The sequence below is a fragment of the Ornithodoros turicata genome, chromosome 1 (genome assembly GCF_037126465.1).
Source record: "Ornithodoros turicata isolate Travis chromosome 1, ASM3712646v1, whole genome shotgun sequence".
Taxonomy (NCBI): domain Eukaryota; kingdom Metazoa; phylum Arthropoda; class Arachnida; order Ixodida; family Argasidae; genus Ornithodoros; species Ornithodoros turicata.
The window spans coordinates 72,581,191-72,601,238 of record NC_088201.1 but is presented as its reverse complement, the minus strand read 5'-3'; the positions used below and the strand labels follow the sequence as shown (position 1 = coordinate 72,601,238).

The window sequence follows — 20,048 nt, the reverse complement described above, 5'->3', positions numbered from 1 at the left end:
CCCGTTCTCACAGGTAATGTCATCCCCGACCTTACTGTGCGATTGCTTGCAGAGGAATCAGTGTCAATTCCACTTGCCTCTTCCGTGGAGGACGAAACGACCTCCATGTTGTCGATTGTGTTCGTAAGCTCATACACTTTGATGTCGGATCTCGGCTGAAACAATTACGGATACCTTAGGCATGTCCAGCTACACACTCTTATTTATTTTATATATTTATTTATACTTCTAGCGTCTTAGACGCCAAAAAAGGAGTGGGATTACATACACACGGAGAAACATCTTGCTCCGTAGCAGCCGCGGATATACAGAAAATTTAGATGAACCTCGAACACATGTATATACCATATATCAAAAACCATCTACACACGCATACAACCTTCACATAATATTACAACAAACGTAGCAGCACACTCTACCTATAAATTTGCGATCGCCAGCATAAAACTCGACAAGGTGTCACACCGTACCATTTCTTCCGTCAGTTCGTTCCATGCCTGAATGGACAGCGGAAAGAAAGAGTACATAAGGCAGTTAGTCCTAGAAAATAATTGTTTTATGGATTTGCTATGTTTCGTTCGGTGGCTACCAGTTGTGTTAAATGTAATATAATCAGAAGGCCTAATACAGGTATGGTTATTTATTATGAGCCATAGTATAGCTTAAGTCGCTGAATTCGAGTCCTTTGATACAATGGTGTCAGTCCCGCGAGGTGGAGTAATTGCGAGGGGGAGTCATAACGCGAATATCTGCCATAAATAAATCTAACAGCTCTTCTTTGGATCATTTCAAGCATATGTATTTTGTTCTGCTGCTCAGGGAACCATACCACCGAAGCGTAGTCCATAACTGATCGTACTAGTGCTTTGTACGCAATTAGCCGCGTGTGAGAATCTGCGTCGTTTAAGGTCCTACGTAAATAATTGAGGCGGGTACCGGCCTTCCGAACAGTCTCTGTTATATGACTATTCCAGTTCAAGCTATCGGTAAATGTTATACCTAGATATTTATAATTTGATACTCGATTCCTTACCGCACCGTTTATAGTATAGTCATGTATCAACCGAGACCGTTTTGTAGTCACGCTCATAACTACGCTTTTGCTCCTATTAATGCTCATTTGCCATAAGTCACACCAGCTCAAAATTTTATTTAATGATAACTGCAGAGCTTCATGGTCGTCTCCTGAAGATATTTCACGGTATAACACACAGTCGTCCGCGAACAACTTGATGTTAGCACTAATGCCTTCAGCAATGTCGTTAATAAAAGTTATGAATAGTAATGGACCCAAAACTGAACCCTGAGGGACCCCAGAAGTGACCGACGTCATAGCTGAAGGGCTGTTTTCAAAACTGACAAACTGGAAACGATCAGATAGATAAGACTGCAAACAACCACATAGCTTGTCGTTTTTAAAGATGGCCTTGACCTTGAGTAGAAGTTTAGAATGTGACACCTTGTCGAAAGCTTTTTCAAGGTCAAGAAATATAACATCAGTTTGTTTGTTTCGATTAACGGAAATAGAAAGGTCGTGTACAAATTCGACTAACTGGTTTACAGTACCTGAGCCAGATCTGAAACCATACTGATAACGAGAAAGAAGTCTGTGTTCCGCAAGGTACGAAGCCATGTGTTTACTAAGAATGTGTTCGAATATTTTGCAGCTTGTGGACAAGAGAGAAATAGGTCGATAAGACTGAACATCTCTTGCTGCCTCTTTCTTGGGAACTAGTATTACCTTTGCAACCTTCCAATCAAACGGTATCTGACCTGTTGTGTAAGCTCTAGTAAATATTATTTGGAGATACAGGGACACCCAATCGGCGTATCTTTTCAAGAAGTGATTATCAATCCCGTCATAGCCTGGACTCTTCTTTACATCCAAATTTCGGAGAAGAGAAAGTATGCCCTCGCTGCAAAACAAAACGTCCTTCATAGCAGGAAAACCATGACTTGCAAAGGAAGGGACAATTCCGTTCTCCACCGAAAAGACGGAAGAAAAATAGGCATTGAAAGTATCTGGAAGGTACTCATCAGATCTTGTCATAATTTGGGTTTGAGGTGCTTTCTTAGGAGTGAGGTACCTCCAGAACTTTTTTGGAGAGGACTGAATAAAAGTTGGTAAGGTAACTCTATAAAAAAGCTGTTTATTTCTCGCTATTGTTGCCTTCAATTCTGCCCGTAGACTCACAATAGCCATGCGACTAGCAGGACGACGTTTGTGGTGTCGATTCAGACGACGCTTAATGTGGATAACTTCTCTGGTAATCCAGGGACTCTTTCGAAGAGTCCTCTTTTTACTTAGGGGCACATAGTTGGTTATGCAAAACGTAACGGTGCTTCGAAAAGAACACCAGAGATCATTAATATTGACGTGTGTCGAAAGAGATCTGAATCTGTCAAATTCCCTCTCCAAGAAATCAATTATGCTTACGTCATCAGCACGCACAAAATTAGGAAAGAACAGGTATTTCCCTTTTTGGTTCAAAACTGGTGTTACTTGTAAGGATAGAATAGTCATTTTGTGATCAGCGAGGCCATCTACAAGTTCACAGGTATAATTATTTAAGTGGCAGCTCACAAACACGAGGTCTAAAAGGGACGATGAATTATCTGTTACTCTTGTGGGTTCTCTCAGTAACTGGGTCAAGCTGAAATCTGACATAATGTTTAGCAGAAGGTCCGCACTCTCTCTTTCCCTACAACTTCCAGTGAACATAGCATCCCAATCAATACCGTCGAGATTAAAATCACCACACAGTACAATTCCAGCATCCACACCAAGTGAGCTGAACATGTATCGACGTAAACTATCTAATACTTTCTTATTTGAAGACGGTGGCCTATAGACAACACCTACATATACGTTCCCTCTGTCAGTCTGTAATTTACACCACAGTGTTTCACAATCACATGAAGCTGGTGCGATTACAGAATACGACAGTGACTTAGATATGAGAAGCGCAACACCAGAACGAACTTAAAAACGAATCTTAAAAACGAACTTCACCTCAAAGCACGCTCCTATCCAATCATCATTCCGAATGACATCGTTCTCGTCCCTTATTTGTTCAAAACGGGAGGCGTGCGGCGTTTTTGTACCGCTTACGCACGCATAATTGGTACAAAAATGGCGTACACCTCCCGTTTTCAACAAATCAGGGTCGAGAACGATATCATTCGATAATGATGGTTGGATAGGAGCTCGGTATGAGGTGAATGTCGTTTTTAAGAGCGCACCGTTGAAACAGAACTTCACCACACAGCACGCTTCTATAGCCAACCACCATCCCGAATGATATCATTCTGTTTCCTGGTTTGTCAAAAACAGGAGGAGGTGCCTAACTAGGACATAATGTGTCCAAGTAAGGCGCTTCCTCCCATTTTATGGTTGGCTAGAAGCGTGCTATGTGCTGAAGTTGTCAGTATTTATGTTGTAATGTACTGTCACCTGGTGGTGTAGTCGTATTTTGGGTTTTCGTTTTTGACACCATTAATTTGTCGCGAGCTTTCTTCTTCCAGACCTGCACACATTAAATTGTTGAAGCCTATATGAGCCACGTCGTTCTTTGGAATTACGCACTGCCTACACTTGTCTAGCAGATCATGGGCCCAGGACGACGCATCAACTAGGGTTTCTAAAGCACCGAGTGGAATCTTCTGGCATTTTTGTAACAACTGCGACGACATACATTGAAGAAACCTTGTTCAAGCAACATCGACTCTGCTACTGAATGGTTGGCGCCTAAGTCCTAAGGATGCAAAAGGGCTCAACACAGTGACGTTCAAGAAGTTTCTGGCAAAAGGAACGGAGTACGGTGAACGCTTGGAAGGAGCGTACATTTCACGAGAACCACGTTTTTTTTTCTTCTTTCTTTTGAGCTGCGACATGTATATCTCGGACTGTCGAGTTTAAACTTCTCAAGTTGTCGTCCAACAACTACCACCCATGGGCTATACGTATACGAGCCGCACTTGTACAGAAGGGGTGCTGGGAGACAATTGATCCTGGCTACATGGGAAGAGGGATGAGTGAGCAAGAGAAGCAAGGAACGACAGCGAAGCACTCACCTTTCTATTTCTTGTTGTGGGAGAGAACTACTTGGACGACATCGGTGAAAGCCCTACACGAAAGCGGCCTGGAACACGGTGCATGGTATGGTATGCACTCGAAGTTTGGAATCCGCCACATTCTTCAATTGACGAGTGATTTTTTTAATGTGAAAATGAAGGCGAAAGAGCAAGTGAAGGATTATCTAGGAAGACTTATGGAGATGGCACCAGAAGCAGTAACATGCAGGCTACACCTTCACAGATAGAGAAGTGCATGGCTCTGGTGATGCTCATGGGACTTCCTGAAACGTACGAGACTCTCATCTTAAACCTATAACAGGACGAACAGATGTTGACAGCAAAAACTGTTAAGACGAGACTTCCCATAGAAGAGAAACGCAACCACCGTCGTGACGACGAGCATAGCATTGCTGAAGACGAAGGTCAGACAACGGCTCTCCTCACTAAGAAATATGCTAAGAAGGACGATAGCAAACAGCTGCGAAGCAAATCACCAAAGTATCAAGGCACGCACAAAAGAAGAGTGCGATGTTTCGCATGTGAAAAATTGGGTACATAGCCAAAGACTGTGACCAGTTCCCGAGCACGGTTAACACCGACAACCAAATGAAGTGCGGTAGCACACAAGCCAAAGTTGCAGTGCACAAAACACTCTGTGTCCAAAATTGTACCCTTTCCTCTTCACATCTTAATGTTTGGCATTTTGACAGTGAAGCTACGAACCACATGACATCCTGTCGAGCGAAGCTCACAGCCATATCCAGCCATGCGATTCAGCTGACGCTGTCCGTCTCCTGTGTGGTACAAGCGAAGACCACTGTGAAGCAGACAGGTGCAAGACCCGTTGTCTGGGAAAATTGAGACGACGAGCTTTCCCGAAAGGTGAAGCAACTCGAGCTTCTGCGCCTCTGAAGCTGGTGTACTCCGACTTTGTTGGCAGAATCACGCCTATACGTCTAAAGGAGGCTCCAACTATTTCGTGACCTTCATGGACGATTATTACAGGCACACTGTGACGTATCCGATGAAGACCAAATCAGAAGTGCCCCCCAAATCCGATGAGTTCAAGCGAGTGGTTGAAAACCAACACAGCAGGACCGTGACAGCATTGCGCTGTGATAACGGAGGTGAATACACTAGCAAGGATTTCGCGGAGTACCTTCTCAAGAGAGGCATAAGACGTCAGCTAACCATCCCTGGTACACCTTAACAACATGGAGTTGCTGAGCGAATGATCCAGACCTTGCTTTATATGACAAGGTGTCTTCTCATATAATGCATGTACTGTCACCTGTGGTGTGGTGTTATTTTGGGTTTTCGTTTTTGACGCCATTAATTTGTCGCGAGCTTTCTTCTTGCGGAACGCATTAAACTGTTGCAGCCTATGAGCCACGTCGTTCTTTGGAATCAGGTCGCACAGCCTACACCTGTCTAACTGAAGTTTTAACTGTGTACACTCTTAAAAATTAACTTAACCGCATACCACGCTCCTAGCTAATGATCATCTCAGATGATACCGTTATCTGCCATGATTTGCTGAAAACTTGAGGCGTACGCCTTTTTGTGGCAATTATGAACCTCATAAGTTCATTTTTAAGAGTGTGTACACTGTTAAAAATGAACTTCACCGCATAGCACGCTCCTAGCCAACCATTATCTCGAATGATATCGTTATCTGCCCTGATTTGTTGAAAACAGGAGGCGTACGCCTTTTCTGTGACAATTATGAACAGCATAAGTGTCACAGAAATGGCGTACGCCCCCCGTTTTCAACAAATCAGGGCAGATAACGATATCATTCGAGATAATGGTTGGCTAGGAGCATGCTATGCGGTGAAGTTCATTTTTAAGAGTGTACACTCTTAAAAATGAACTTCACCGCATAGCACGCTCCTAGCCAACCATCATCTCAAATGATATCGTTATCTGCCCTGATTTGTTGAAAACGGGGGGCGTACGCCTTTTTTGTGACAATTATGAGCAGCATAAGTGTCACAGAAAAGGCGTACGCCCTCCGTTTTCAACAAATCAGGGCAGATAACGATATCATTTGAGATGATGGTTGGCTAGGAGCGTGCTACGTGGTGAAGTTCATTTTTAAGAGTGTAGGGCGCCTGGCTAGTATATGTTCGCCACCAGCTCTCTGGCCAACAGTGGGGCCCTACCTCGACTCCCTGCTAGTCTACCTACGCAGCCATGGCGTGAGTTTGCCACAACGCTTCACATCCACACTCTTAAAAATATGTTGTGTATGCTATGTGTGTGTTGTGCTTGTTGTATAGTACCATGTGAAATCCGTCTAGTAAATCTCTCCCACAAATAAAATTAAAAATGAACTTCACCGCATAGCACGCTCCTAGACAACCATAATCTCGAATGATATCGTTATCTTCCCTGATTTGTTCAAAAAGGTGGGCGTACGCCTAGGTAGGCGTAAAAAATGAAACAGACAGAGGAGGGACGACACGACACGTTCTCGTTTCGAGAACGTGTCGTGTCGTCCCTCCTCTGTCCCTTCCTCGGGTTCCACTTTTTCCGCCATGTACCAGCTGGCCTGCACCCTTGTCTTTTGTCATGAACAGCATAAGTGTCACAAAAAAGGCGTCCGCCCCCCCCCCCATTTTCAACAAATCAGAGCAGATAACGATATCATTCAAGATGACCGTTGGCTAGGAGCGTGCTATGCGGTGAACTTCATTTCTAAGAGTGTACCACTCGCGTACTCTGGTGTTCACAGATGGCTCCCACGACGACCGTGCCAAAAGCGCTACCAGTGCGTATACTACATTCCACCAATGAACGTGGCCTGACAAGGAAAATCAGCTCGTTGCCATATACCTTCTACGACTGCCGAACTCCTGGCTCTTCTGCACGCAGCTGCTGCGGTCCAAGTGACAGGAATAGTTGAGGCCGTTTTATTTACTGACTCCATAAGTGCCCTGTGTAACGTGAGGAACCCCATGTGCGGAAGCACCCTAGCCCGCTGTATAAGAAGATCGTGTGCCCAGCATAAACTAATCGGAGGAGATCTTACTTTCCAATGGATCCCGTCTCATGTCAGCATCAGAGGCAACGAACGAAGGGACTAGCTAGCATCCTCAGCACCCCTCAGCTGCAGCCCTTCCTTACCAGCTCCGGCCGACACCAACAGCAGGCACGTGGCCGTTAAACAGCTAGTGGAAGTGCGTCATCCTGGTATACAGGATATCATGCAAAATCGCCGACCCAATTCCAATGCAGCCAATTACTGATGACTGAATTTGATGAGTTGATAAGTAAATTTAAAAAGATGTGGAGAGATTGAATTCGGCACCCGACCAACTCTGCAACCCAAACAAAAAACAAAAACAAAAACTACAAATTGAATTTGAGAGCCATCGTTTAACCCCATTCGATTGATACTGCTGTGACATGTTCATTCACGAGGTGTGGAGAGGTGTAAGAGCGTTCACTTCACTTCCTCGCTCTTTAAGGTACATTCGTGCCAGCGTAAAACCTGTATTACAGCTAAATTATATACACTATCGCTCTGTAGATACCAACAGCACCGGCGTAAATTATCGCTTTATAGCTACGCACTGAAGTACCCCTACGTGGTAGAAGGAAATAACAGAGGAAGTATAGCTTTCAGAGATATCTACTAACGTTGTCCATGGCTTGAAAGCTCGCCCATGCCGCAAAGTTGTTCGAGATTCGATCTGCAATGTTGCGAAGTACGCATCCGTGATGGTCGTACGGCGACGTACGAATACTGGGTGGCCTTCGTTGGATTCTGTCGTAAAATTCAAAGATTTTACGACCCGCACGCGCTTCTTGAATCCGGGCTTTGACGTATGTTTATATAAGCACAGTGAAGCGAAATTTTGCCGCGACAGATTTTGGTGAAGAAGAATTCGTACCTGAGCATCCGTAAAAGCTACTTATGAAAGCGCACGCATTTTACGGATTGGGCCATGAAGCCGACTAATTTTCATCCTCTCATTTTTTACTCCTCAAGTAATCATAATGTGTTTAATACTCCGGCTTAACGCAGCATTAAAGACCGTAAAGGCATAGACGTTTCGCCACCAATGCAGGCAGCATCGTCAGTACAAATGTGGCTCTTCTCAAGCAAGTCCGGGCAGATCTGGGCATAAGACAGGCTTTACGAATGCGGGAATGGCTTACCATACCAGTCAGATCCCGCAGTGGCGAAAAATACGACATTCAGCACAATTAGCCAGTACGTAACCATCATACGTGAGTTCGTCCGCTCGCACTTGGAAGAGATCTCGTGCATGCGTGCTTGTCCTCACACAACAGCTTCCAGCTTTTGCGATTGGCACTCATCTAAGTAGCACAAATTGGGCAAATGATGAGATGCTAGGCATCTTCGTGACAACACGCGTTTCTAAAATGGAAACCATGTTTTACGATAGACACCTTAAACACGCGAATATATGTGTACTCACAAACAGCCATTGAGGATGTACAAACACAGTTAATGACTTTTGTCAGCATCCAAACGCCCGTGGTGACACATGAGTAAGTTACAGTTGTTATGCACTAGGTGTCAAACAAACAGCACACTAGGGCGTAGCGACGCAAGTATGCGTCAATTTCACAAACAGGTATGTCCCTGCTCTTGTACACTTATATATAAGACGGTCGTCAACAGCGAGTCAGCACGAGCAAAATATTCTTTGAACTTCGAATACGTTTTCGCGGGGGTCTTATCAACTTCAAAGCGCCTCACCATTATCTTTCCTCCCGTCGCAGCTGTATATACCTACCTATCATTTCCTCTTACACTGGTGGTTACCAACCGGGGTTCCGCGGAGCCCTGGTGTTGCGCCCACCTTGTCCTGAGGTTCCGCGAACATGACAATGTCGAGCTTTTGCGAGCGATACTGGAGGGAAGGCTGGCCCTCGGGCAGTCCTTCACTCTTAAAAATGAACTTCACCGCAAAGCACGCTCCTAGCCAACACATCATCTCCAATGATATCGTTATCTACCCTGATTTGTTGAAAACGGGAGGCGTACACCTTTTTGTGACAATTATGCTGTCCATAATGGTCGCAAAAAAGGTGTATGTCTCCCGTTTTCTACAAATTAGGACAGATAACGATACCATTTGAGATGATGGTTGGCTAGGAGCGTGCTATGCGGTGAAGTTCATTTTTAAGAGTGTTGGTATCCGACCGTTGTCATCGGGCTGGCGGATAAAGAACACAGCAGCAGATGCTCGTTCTAAGGAGCTATCGTCATCATCATGGGCGTTCGCAGGATTTTTTTGAAGTGGAGGGGGAAGTGCTTCCAGGGGGTCAAAGCGTGCACCCCCCCCCCGCCTCCTCTCCTGGAGACGGACGCTGTGGACTGTGCACGTGTTCAGAGATTCATTTATGACATCTCAGAATAATCATGACGACCTATGACTAAAGAGAGCACTATTTTCACAAGTTACATTAGAGCTCCAGGGGAGGTACCCCCTCTAGGTACGCCCACGGTCATCATCTGCTGGCTCAAACGTTAAGGCTGCGTTCGCAAGCGTCAACTTTCTCCACCGACTATGACCAACTCTGGAGTTGGTCCCAGTCGACCGACACCACCAACTACGACCAACTCGAGTTTTCCGAATCGGTGTCCGACCGAAAACTTGAGGAAGTTGGTGGTGTTCTAGCCAATCAACGTGAGCAACATTGCCACGTGATTCCTGAGGGCGTAAGCGATTTCGTTCGTGCCGTGCTGTACCGTACCGTACGTGTGCAAATGGCCACTTAGGTTTTCCTGCACACACCCTGTATACATGACATTCTCGGGTAAGCATAAACATGTCCACGCCACAACTTCCGGTGCCACAAGCACTTCCGGTCCTCCTCGACTAAGGACGCTCGGAACCAGCCGCCATGCAGAATTATATCTTTCCTTTTCCTGATTTGTTGAAAACAAGAGGCGTACGCCTTCTTTCCTCTCAAACCAGGCCCTATTCCGAGCTACCGATTGCGCGTGACCGACACTGTCGGTAGGCGAAGATCGCTCGCTCTCGATCGACCTTGTGGGAACGACCCATGCAACTTTTGATATTCCGACGGCGCGTCTAACGATAGCGTGCTTGAATCGCGAGGTGCACCGCTCGAGCAATCGAGCTGTTTGCAACCGATGGCACGTGATGCGTAATGTCACGTATCGACGGCATCGAGCATTTGGTATTTCCTTGTCTTCTAAACGTGTCACTTGTGAACGATGCTATCAGCTGAGTGTCGGTGCACGAGCGATTTCTCGGACCCAGTCGTTTGGCCTGTCGAGTAGCCAGAGCATTCAACGGAGATGGCTGCAAGTTACTTCGCGTGGCTGCTATCGAGGCCAACACGGTCGGAACTTATGTGCAAGTCGACCTGCCTTCATCACTCTGTGAGGCAGAAGCTGCCTCGGGCGGTGCCATATAAATGATCGTTGATGCGGACTCCGAGGTCGGCAGTGCCCATATCCCGAGTCTCCTGCATCCCGGTTGTCGCCACTTGCCCAATCACAGAGGCCAGCCGCTCCTCCAGCTCAGAGGGCGATTCTCTTTCGGTGGGGGACCTCCTCCCGTCTCCCGCGTGTGATGTGAGATGCGAGCTGCCTTGGCTTTAGTGGCGCTTTTCCATTTGGTCCACGTCTAAGGGTTCCCATTGAACACAACTTCAATCAAGTAGTGGGATATTGCAACAAAAACAACATATATATTCTGATGATGCATGGGGGCGGTTTTCCACTCTATGAGTGGAAAGCTACCCCATATCTAGGGGTTCTGATATGAGTGGTGACAATGATGAGTGATGACAATGAGAGATGACGGGAATGATCGGAGCGGCGATGGCGATGATGAACGTGATCGTGATGGTGGAAATGTCCGAGAGCGCTGGTGGGGTCATAATGAGTTCCTTAGGCCTGTCGCCTCAAAAGAGCCAACTATTCATGACGGAAGGTCGCCCTGGAGTGGGCTGCGGTGTCCCAAGGGCCGATGACGGGGATATTGCAGTCGTCACTGCTGCCGCAAATTTTGAGATTTTTGTTGGTGTTTCGTATCTGATGTTAATTTACGCACCTTTCTCCACCTCTCAACGGGTTTCACTGCACCACCGCTGGCGTTCAAACGTGTAGCCAGCTCGCACCACTCCCTATTTCTGTCTTGCGATGTGTAGCCAGCGGACAGCCCACCCGTAAAGAGATTACGGTGCTCCCCCACATAGTCGAGCACAATGTGAAACTGCTCTGAGGTGGGACGTGAAGCGCGTAACGGTGCAGATAGAGGAAATTATACAAAAAAAAGAAAAACAAGCACCGCTTTTTTTTTTCGTCGTCTTTTATTGCCTATGTTTGCTTTTATCTCAAATGCACAAAGTTATATTTGCGAACGCGCTCGTGCAATCGCTTTGTCGTCGTCATCTGGGATGCGCGTGACAGTGACGTTGAACACCTCGACGGGCTGAACGATAGTAAATAACCCAAGCGCTCGATCGTTAGACGTAACCCGAAATACCAAAAGCGGCAGGTATCGTTCCCGCCGCCTCGATCGCTTCGCCTACCGACACCATCGGTGGTCCGGAACTACATGTGGTAGCTGGTCAACGGATTGGGAGGTTGTCAGTGGTTCCTTTGCCTTTGCCTTTCGCACCTCCGACTGCTTTTCACTGCATGTATTCACTGTCAGCCGTGGAAAAATTTGCTAGAGCGGGAAGCCGCTATGGAATGTAGCAAAAAAAAAAGAAAAAAAATCATTACACACGTTGCTAGCTTATGAGGGTCAGAACCAGGCGGCAGTCGCCTTCTGGTGGTTCGTGTTGAAAGTTGCTCTTTTTCACGTTCCCTTCTGCTGAGCTCTCCCCGCTGAACAAGCGTGCGCATCGGTCAAACGACAGGATCGTTCACGCGCGGCTCGTCTGGGAGCACTGGAATACCAAATTCTCGGCGCTGTCGTTCGATGACATCACGCACCACGTGCCGTCGCTTGCAAACGACTCGATTGCGCGAGCGAGGCACCTCGGAATAGGGCCCCAGAAGCGATAATTGAGCCTCTGTATGCAATAAGGGGAAATGTCGAATTATCCCCTTTTTAGTATTTTTGTTGCAATGACATCTACATACCAGTATGTACCCGTCAAAGAAAATTTAGGACCATATTGCAATTTCTTGACTCGCAATAGGAGGGTAAATAAATAATTGGGGGATTTACGTCGCAAAACAACTGGGAATAGGAGGGTAAGACGGGAAATGCATGCGTGTCAATGGGATGGACAGCCAGATGAGGCACCTTTTCTACACACGCATACAACTGGTGTAGCTTAAACTTTGCTACGATGCGGAAATGAGCTTCGAGATCCATTCGAAAAACATTTTCCTCCTATACCTCACGTGACCGTGTCAGCAGAGCTACTGAGCGTGGTAATCGGAAAAACGTGCGCACTATGCTATTAAGTCAAATTTTGCTAGCCGTACAGAACATTATTTTAAAGATTGTGCTCGTTTAGCAGCAGGGTAATCACGACCAAGGCTGCTCCACTGCACAAAGCTAACTTCGTCCGTCCTGGCACGTTCGTTCGTCCAGCAACGATGCTAACGGGACATGCACGTAGAGTAGACACTTGCATATAGTATATTACACGTTTTCCATTTGCGTTATTCGACGAAACTCATCCGCAATTACTTTACCAAATATTCACTTGCAGTTTTCTCGGTTTGGGATTTTACGACTTATCCCGTTATTGCATACAGAGGCTCAATTGCATCAATCGGCACGGTGGTTGGCGCAGAGCGTGTTTGCTGTCAAACCCGATGTCGCTTTGGCACCAAACCGGAAGCGGTGAAAACGGCATGTATACTAAAAGACCCTATAGTGAAGATGGGGTACTCATGTTATCCTCTGTGAACAGGGACAACTACCTTACGGGCCGCGGCACACATTTTGCGTCTTAGAAATGCGGTTGTGACCCATAGAACTCTGGGTTAAATTGGCCCAACACGGTTCCACTGCACCACTCTATCGATGATCCTACGGATTGTATCGTGCCATGCCTTATTTGCAGTTGTAACATAGCTCACTTCAAGCACTGGAGAGATTTAAGCGTAGTGAACACATCTGTACGAGGAACGTCTCACGTTAATTACTGCTCATCATAGCTCACACCTACATTTCCAATTGTCTTCTCTTTTGATGACTGTGTTTATGAAGCCAGAGTCCTAAAAGAATCCACCAACTGTCGGTGTTCCGGGAAACTTCAGCAGAAACACACAGCAGCCCATGTGGTGCTTACTAGCAGAATAATTCCGAAAACAGTACAGTCCATGCCGACGAAAGGCGTGTTCAACATATACGGCGCAGTTGGTGGGGTCAGATGCGGAGAAGGGAAGTCGTCCGCTTATAGGATGTACATTTTTTACTACATTGTCTGTATCTCTTTTTGGCCTCTCTATTTCCTTATATCTTTGGGTCCAAAAAGTATACGGTTACTGACTTTCGAATCATCTCCAGGCAAAGCGCAGTAAAACGCCTGAATGCAAAAACTGCAATAGGTACGTGCACTGTTGACCTGTGTCAACACCTGTGACCTGTTTGGTGACCTGTGTCCCATCAGTCCTCGGTCGACATTGAAGGACATCGTGTCTCATATCACAATGACATTTACTTTTTTTTTTGATTGCGTGTTAGCGCCGCGAAGCAACTGTGGCTATGAGCGGCGTACAGATGTGGACAGACGGAGAGAGGACAGCAGGAAGGACAGCAGGTGGGGGACAGGGGGATTAGTATGCGTCCTGGGCCGACTTCAGGGGGAACTGTGCCGACATTCGTCTGGAAAGTCTTCCAATGACATTTACCATCTTCCGGTAGCCTGCATTAGTCGGAAACGTATAGGGCAATTTGCGAAAGTATGGAACGTGCTTATCGATCCAAAGGTGCGTCACGATTCTCATTTTTGGTGAACTCACCCTTATTCAACGAACAAGGGACGCAGTTGGTGCTGAGCGCCTCGTATTTTACAGCTCTCCTCCGAACATACGACAACTAATAAGTATACGTCTGTCATGTTTTCGAGGCATCAATACGAGCGTATAGAATAGGGCTGTTGTACACGCATTTTACGCCTTTCGACAGCTTTCGAGGACACCTTTCGTGCAATAAGAAACGTGTGCTTTTCAACATCACTAACTCGTATGGCGTAGCGATATTTTACGTCATTTTTCTAATCAGTGCGCTTCTAAGTGGAATGCGCTAAAATGCGCAAAATAAACGGCGTTTGGACGACAGCTCCATTCTATATCGAGACTGACTGCTCTGGGTTAGGTGGTTGTGGTAACAGAGCACACGATGCCTAGGAAGTGGTTAATAGCGTTGCACGCCGTCTTTTGCATCGCCCACGGCAACGCTAGACATCGTGAGTGTTTCGTTCAATTTAATTCAACGATATCGTGGGACGACGCGACACTTTTTTGTCTGTTCTGTCTCACGCATTTATACTGCCCGTTAAGCTTGTGTATTTCTATTTTGTAGATTACGACAGCGACGGTGAGTTAGCGTTATTCTCAATACCCTTCTACGCATAACACTCTAAAAAACGGAACTTCGCATCATTTTGCGCCATGGTTTTATGAGTGTATCAGTGAATGTGCATGCATAACACCGAACAACAGTTTTGGAGTGTACACTGAGGCCATTCTCGAGAAGACATCTTAATGTATACAACTGCCTCGGAAATTAAGCTTACCCGCATCAAATATGACTTTCGAGCTTATATAATTGTAATCTGATGACGTCACAGCTTTGCGACATCGAAAACATGGTGACGTCACTTCCATGGGGATTTTCACAAGTACCTTTATATGTCGATTAGGTGGCGCAGGCTTCCTCACTAACTCACCCAGTGCAGGACGGAACGTGGAACGTACGAGACCGTCACACGTGACTTTGTGTAAAGCTGGTATAGTAGTATTGTGGCTACGTCCGCATGGCTCAGTTGCAGTCCGAGGTAGGAACGGTCACAAAGGTGTAAGCTTGAATACAGCCACTGGAACTCGCTGACCATCCTGCTGCGGAGCCCTTTTCTATTTAACAGACAGGATGGCATATACGGAAGCTAGCTGGAGTCTGGGCAAGATCACGACCTACTAGACTATAACGTGTCATAATTGGCAACCCCCATGAGGAGCCCGTCCGCAGGATCCTCCGGGACCCGTACTCATCGGCCCGCAAGATCTCTTTCATAATTGGACAATGGAAATTTGAATTTTGAACGCGCAGAAGCGGACGTACTACTACGGGAGCAGACGACAGCAACAGCTTCTATGAAAACGCGCAGAATGATGATGATGATAACTGTAAGAAAGAAGTATCTTCCGTGGGACATCCACCGCTTGTGCAAAAATACTAAGGTAGGCTGGAGTACAAAGGATTGCACAAATTGAGTAAGCAATAGCTGGGCTGATAAGTAGCCCCAGTGCTTGCTTCTAAGTGTGGCGCTGGGAAGGATCGCCTATGACATGGTCGTTATAATCTAGTAGGTCGTGGGCAAGACAACCAAGGACGTGGTTGTCAACCAACCGTGGAAGACAACCAAGGTAAGACCTGGGCAAGACACACGAGACTCGTGTGTGGTTGTGTGTCTTACCCAGGCTCAGGCTTCAAGTATATGGCGGAGCCCTTTTCTACTTTCTAACACACGCGTTTTTTCTTCTCGAATTGTGCGTAACAGAATGACAGCAAGGGATAGATATTTAATATGCATATTGTGTTCGCATGTGTAATTTTGCTTCTCTGTGGGTTTGCACGGTGGCGCAGAGCACGACGAGGAGGCTGCTTGGAAATGCGCGCAAATCGTGGCCGATTACTTCTCAAATTCTGAGGACCTGAAGAGTTACTACGTCGAAGACTACTCGGAGAGCAGTGGTGGCAACAGGCTCAATGTAAAGCACGCGTCCCTCTCTGGCTTCTACGATATCGTGGCAGAAGAGGCTGATCTCGTTCATAAACGGAGCGTTAGTGAGCTCACGGTGAGTATACATGCTGTTCCGGTTTCACAGCAGACACGCTCTGCGCCAGCCACTGTGCCGATTGATAAAGATATTTCTTCTGATTTAAGGAGAGGAATGATCGTAAACGCCCTTTGGTGGCAATTCAAATGCGAATAATTAATCGGTTTCGGTTTACATATTTCTTGCGCGAAGCAGTGCACCAATGCGCTCTTTGGTTCAGCTATCCCGCTGTCAATTTCGTCTTCATCAGCTTGGTTCACGCAGGGGCCGAATTATTCACTCGGGAGACTTCCGTGAAACACCCGGTGGCTGTAATATAGCAGTGGGACTGGTGGCTTTTAAAAGTTGGTGACTGTGGTTAAAAGTGAAATAATGCATGAGAGTGAGAGAAGACCATGTACCGAGTCTAAAAATATAAACATTATAAAATGATGTGGTCTGGAACCTTTTTTACATGCATTTCATTAACACAATCTAAAGCACAGAAAAACACGGCCATGCTAAGCCTAACGGCTTCGGACGGGTGATGTTGCGAAAGGTATGAGCCTTTAGTTAGGTCAGGTAAGCGTATTTTAGTTAGGTTAGGTCAGGCTAGGTTACACAGATTGGGGGGGGGGCGCCGCCCCCCAGGCACACACTAGGCAGTGCGGGCATCAGACTGTGCCTGACTAAAGATGGCGGAAATCAGTCCCATTGCTATAGTATATCCCACCCGGTATATCGAAACACATATTCACCTGCCCTATCACGTGATGATGATGCTGCGCCGCTGCTGCAACAACTGTGCCCGTTCAGCAGACATCCACAGTGTTAATGTTCATTTCTTCGTCCGCCTCTTCTTCTTCTTATTATTTAAAAAAAAATGGAAGTGCGCATAGCTCATTAGAATTTGGCCATGGAACACTGGTCCGCCTCAAATGACACCTTCCTCAACATCCCTATACGACCCCTATAGCGTACCTCCCATCCACTGTGCACTTCTCTCTCATCGAGTTTCATTCATCGTGTACACACCCCACCTTCAACCCCCATCTTCATCTGTTTTTCTGTGTCGCTATAGTCGTGACGATGCGCACTGGCGCGTGGCCAACAACAGCAAGCCAGTTTCGACATTACAGACACCCCCCCCCCCCCCCCCCCCCCGATGACAAGCGCGCGGAGGTCTAAATCTTTGACTAATTGGTGGTTGTGCTGGAACAGCTTGATGGAACTGCTCTGTCTGGATGGAAAAGCAATCTACAGGCAAAACGCACATACAAAAACAAATACGGTCCCGAGAGATTGTTGTTTCGTTTGGCTATTTTATGTTGGTTGGTTCGGGTCAACGAAGACGAGGTCTCAGGCGGTGTGAGTATAATATATTTACTGTTGTAAGCTGCGACCTGTCCTGTGTGCTTCCTGGTCACGTCTTCGTTTTCACATGCTCAGATGGAAACGCACCAGTCAATTGTTCTTCGTCAGGTTGTTCCCAACACATTCATTTTACACCAGCAAATCATTTTACACCTTTATTCGCTCAAAAATGGAGTATTCTTCTAAAAACACATTTTTCTATTCCGCAAAGGGTGCAAGAAAAACATTACTAAAGGTGTAATATCGACATACACCACATTTTATCCAATGTCGATCATTCATGGTGTAAAGTGGGGCGCTGGAACAGGTGTTTATGTCCAATACACAGTTTTTTTACACACCATTTGAATTGGGAATATGGTGTTAATAATGGTGTTTTAATTCGTGAGAGAAAAATTATACTGGTTTCACAGCAAGTAATCACATTACAGACGATAATCTGAGTTAAAAACACAGTATTTGACAGGGAAGGATGCCAGGAATTTCGCTGATATCTTTGACTCGTTGCAAGCGTGGGTGTTAATTGCAAAAACGCATTCCCACCACCGCTACAAACGTTTCCCGCCCGATCACATTTAACGAACGTGCCCCAACAAATTGTATTTCAGTATATCATCCATCCGATACGCCAATATAGGCTACTGAGTGTGCCCAGCTGGTCTCTTCAAACCTCGGCACTCACGTTGGTCCCACAGTGTTACGAAACTAACGACGCGTGCTTGTGACGCATTGCGCTCCGGATGCAACCACGGCAGGAAGTGTGCCGTGTTCAGGGTGGTGCCTGCCATAGGGCATGCTGCCGCGGAAGCTCGTATTACACTAGCTATTTGAGAGGGAATATTTGCCAGAAAACAATTCCATCCCAAAAGGTGTTTTCAATAGAATACATCACTTTTAAGGGTGTTTTTGTTTTTAAACGCCATTATAAGAGTGTTTTATTAGGAATACACTTAACTAAAGGGTGTTTTAGAAAACACCCATCATTCGAGTGTAAAGGCAACACCAAAAAGGCGTTCGCCGTGGGACAAAAAATGCCTGTGTCTGTGCCATGTGTGTTGTGTCGTCTTTTGACTTGTTCCCCGGCACGGGGGTTTTATCGCTTTTAAAGTACCGTGGGACAAGCCATTTGCACCAAAAAAGTGTAAAACAGTTTACTGTGAAGAGTGATATTTCTAAATTACACCCTGAAAGTACTAAACCGCTTACCAGGGCATTCCCGTCTTCTGTACATCCACAACATATTAGACTTGCCACCTCGGCAAAGCGTAGACGACTTCTAACGGGAGAACATTTCAGATGGTCCTGGAAGTCCCCGAACTGGAGCTGAGCAGCTATGACCTTCTGGAAGGCAAGGGCGGCTCCCACAAGTGGCTTCATGTTAACACCGCCGCAAAAAATGTACGCTTTCGTTTGGGAATTCGCTACGATAACAGGGGCATCGAAGTATTCGACTGCTCCTGTGAAGGCTACGACCGTCCCAGCGTTTACATAGAGGAGAATGTTGCCCAAAACCAGAAGAAGGTCGTCTCGGAACTGAGTAAAAGCATTTTTGCTGCGGTACTGAAAAGGACGGTGCCCCAGGCCCTCTCCTTGGTCGGCGCAGAAGTAGGGTTGCTGGACCAACTCATAGCGCATGACAGGTACTCGTGAACAGCAACGTTGTAATGAATACACATCCGTATACACATCCGTAGCTCTTGTACTACTCTGGAATGACTGTGGAACTAATACCCTATATAGAACGGAATGACATTTATTTCACCTCCTAACCAACCATCATCTCGAATGACATCGTTCACTCCCCTGATTTGTCGAAAACAAGTGGCGTACGCCTTCTCTGTTACAATTATGTTCTGCATAATTGAACATCTGTATGCAATAAGGGGATAAGTCGACTTATCCTCTTTTTACTATTTTTGTTGCAATTACATCGGCATACCAGTATGCACCTGCCAATGAAAACTTAGGACCTTATTGCGATTTGTTGGCCCGCTACAGCATGGTAAAAAAACAGGAAATGCATGTGTGTCAATGGGACGGACAATCATATCAGGCCCCTTTTCTCATTTTGGGATTTTTCGACTTATCCCCTTATTGCATATAGAGGTTCAATTGTCACATTCAACAAATCATAGGAGAGAACGATGTCATTCGAGATCATGGTTGGTTAGGAGGTGAAGTTACTGCCATTTCGTTTAATGTATCAAGTTTACTGTGTGGCTATGGTTTTACTGGACACGAAATAAAGCTGTTTTGCATTCTGAAAGCCGGGCGTTCGAGACTGATCACTTGCTCCTCCCTTTCTACGCTCTTGAAGCAGATCTTCACCGCTTGCACACTGGAGGTCAATCATTGCACGGGATGATAACGTTGTCGTTCCTGATTTGCAGAAAGGTTGGGACATGCGCCTTTTTGTGTATGTGTGTGACAATTGATATAACCGCGGAAGTGTTATAGCCAGTGCAATAGCCAACCATCACCGCAAATGACAACGTTCTCTTCCTTGATTTGATGAAAGCGGGGTCGTACGCCTTTTTGGTGCAATTATGAAGTCCATAACACCACAAAAAATGGCGTAAGCCCCCCATTTTCAGGAAATCACGGGCAGAACCATGTGACTCAGGATGATGGC

The 20,048-nt window shown here is 46.2% G+C and overlaps 2 protein-coding genes across 2 annotated transcripts in view; one reads left to right on the top strand and one right to left on the bottom strand.

Annotated features, from left to right (window-relative positions):
* Nucleotides 1-8,393, bottom strand: part of LOC135400678 (uncharacterized) — a 53,698-nt gene extending 45,305 nt beyond the window's left edge. The window contains exon 1 of the mRNA XM_064632517.1: nucleotides 8,245-8,393. Within this exon, the coding sequence (XP_064488587.1) occupies nucleotides 8,245-8,356 (112 nt within the window). The 5' untranslated portion in view covers nucleotides 8,357-8,393. The remainder of the gene's footprint in view (nucleotides 1-8,244) is intronic.
* A 5,890-nt stretch (nucleotides 8,394-14,283) lies between these two features.
* On the top strand, nucleotides 14,284-19,682 carry LOC135400670 (uncharacterized). Its single transcript, XM_064632504.1, has 4 exons — nucleotides 14,284-14,469; nucleotides 14,586-14,600; nucleotides 15,870-16,081; nucleotides 18,713-19,682. Exons 1-4 carry the CDS (start codon nucleotides 14,403-14,405, stop codon nucleotides 19,064-19,066), a joined length of 648 nt encoding a protein of 215 aa, XP_064488574.1. The 5' UTR covers nucleotides 14,284-14,402; the 3' UTR covers nucleotides 19,067-19,682.
* Nucleotides 19,683-20,048: the final 366 nt, after the last annotated feature.

Coding starts and splice junctions, on each gene's coding strand:
- LOC135400670 (XM_064632504.1), top strand. CDS start 14,403: ATGCCTAGGAAGTGGTTAATAGCGTTGCACGCCGTCTTTTGCATCGCC. Junction 16,082..18,712: donor GGAGCGTTAGTGAGCTCACG/GTGAGTATACAT, acceptor AGAACATTTCAG/ATGGTCCTGGAAGTCCCCGA.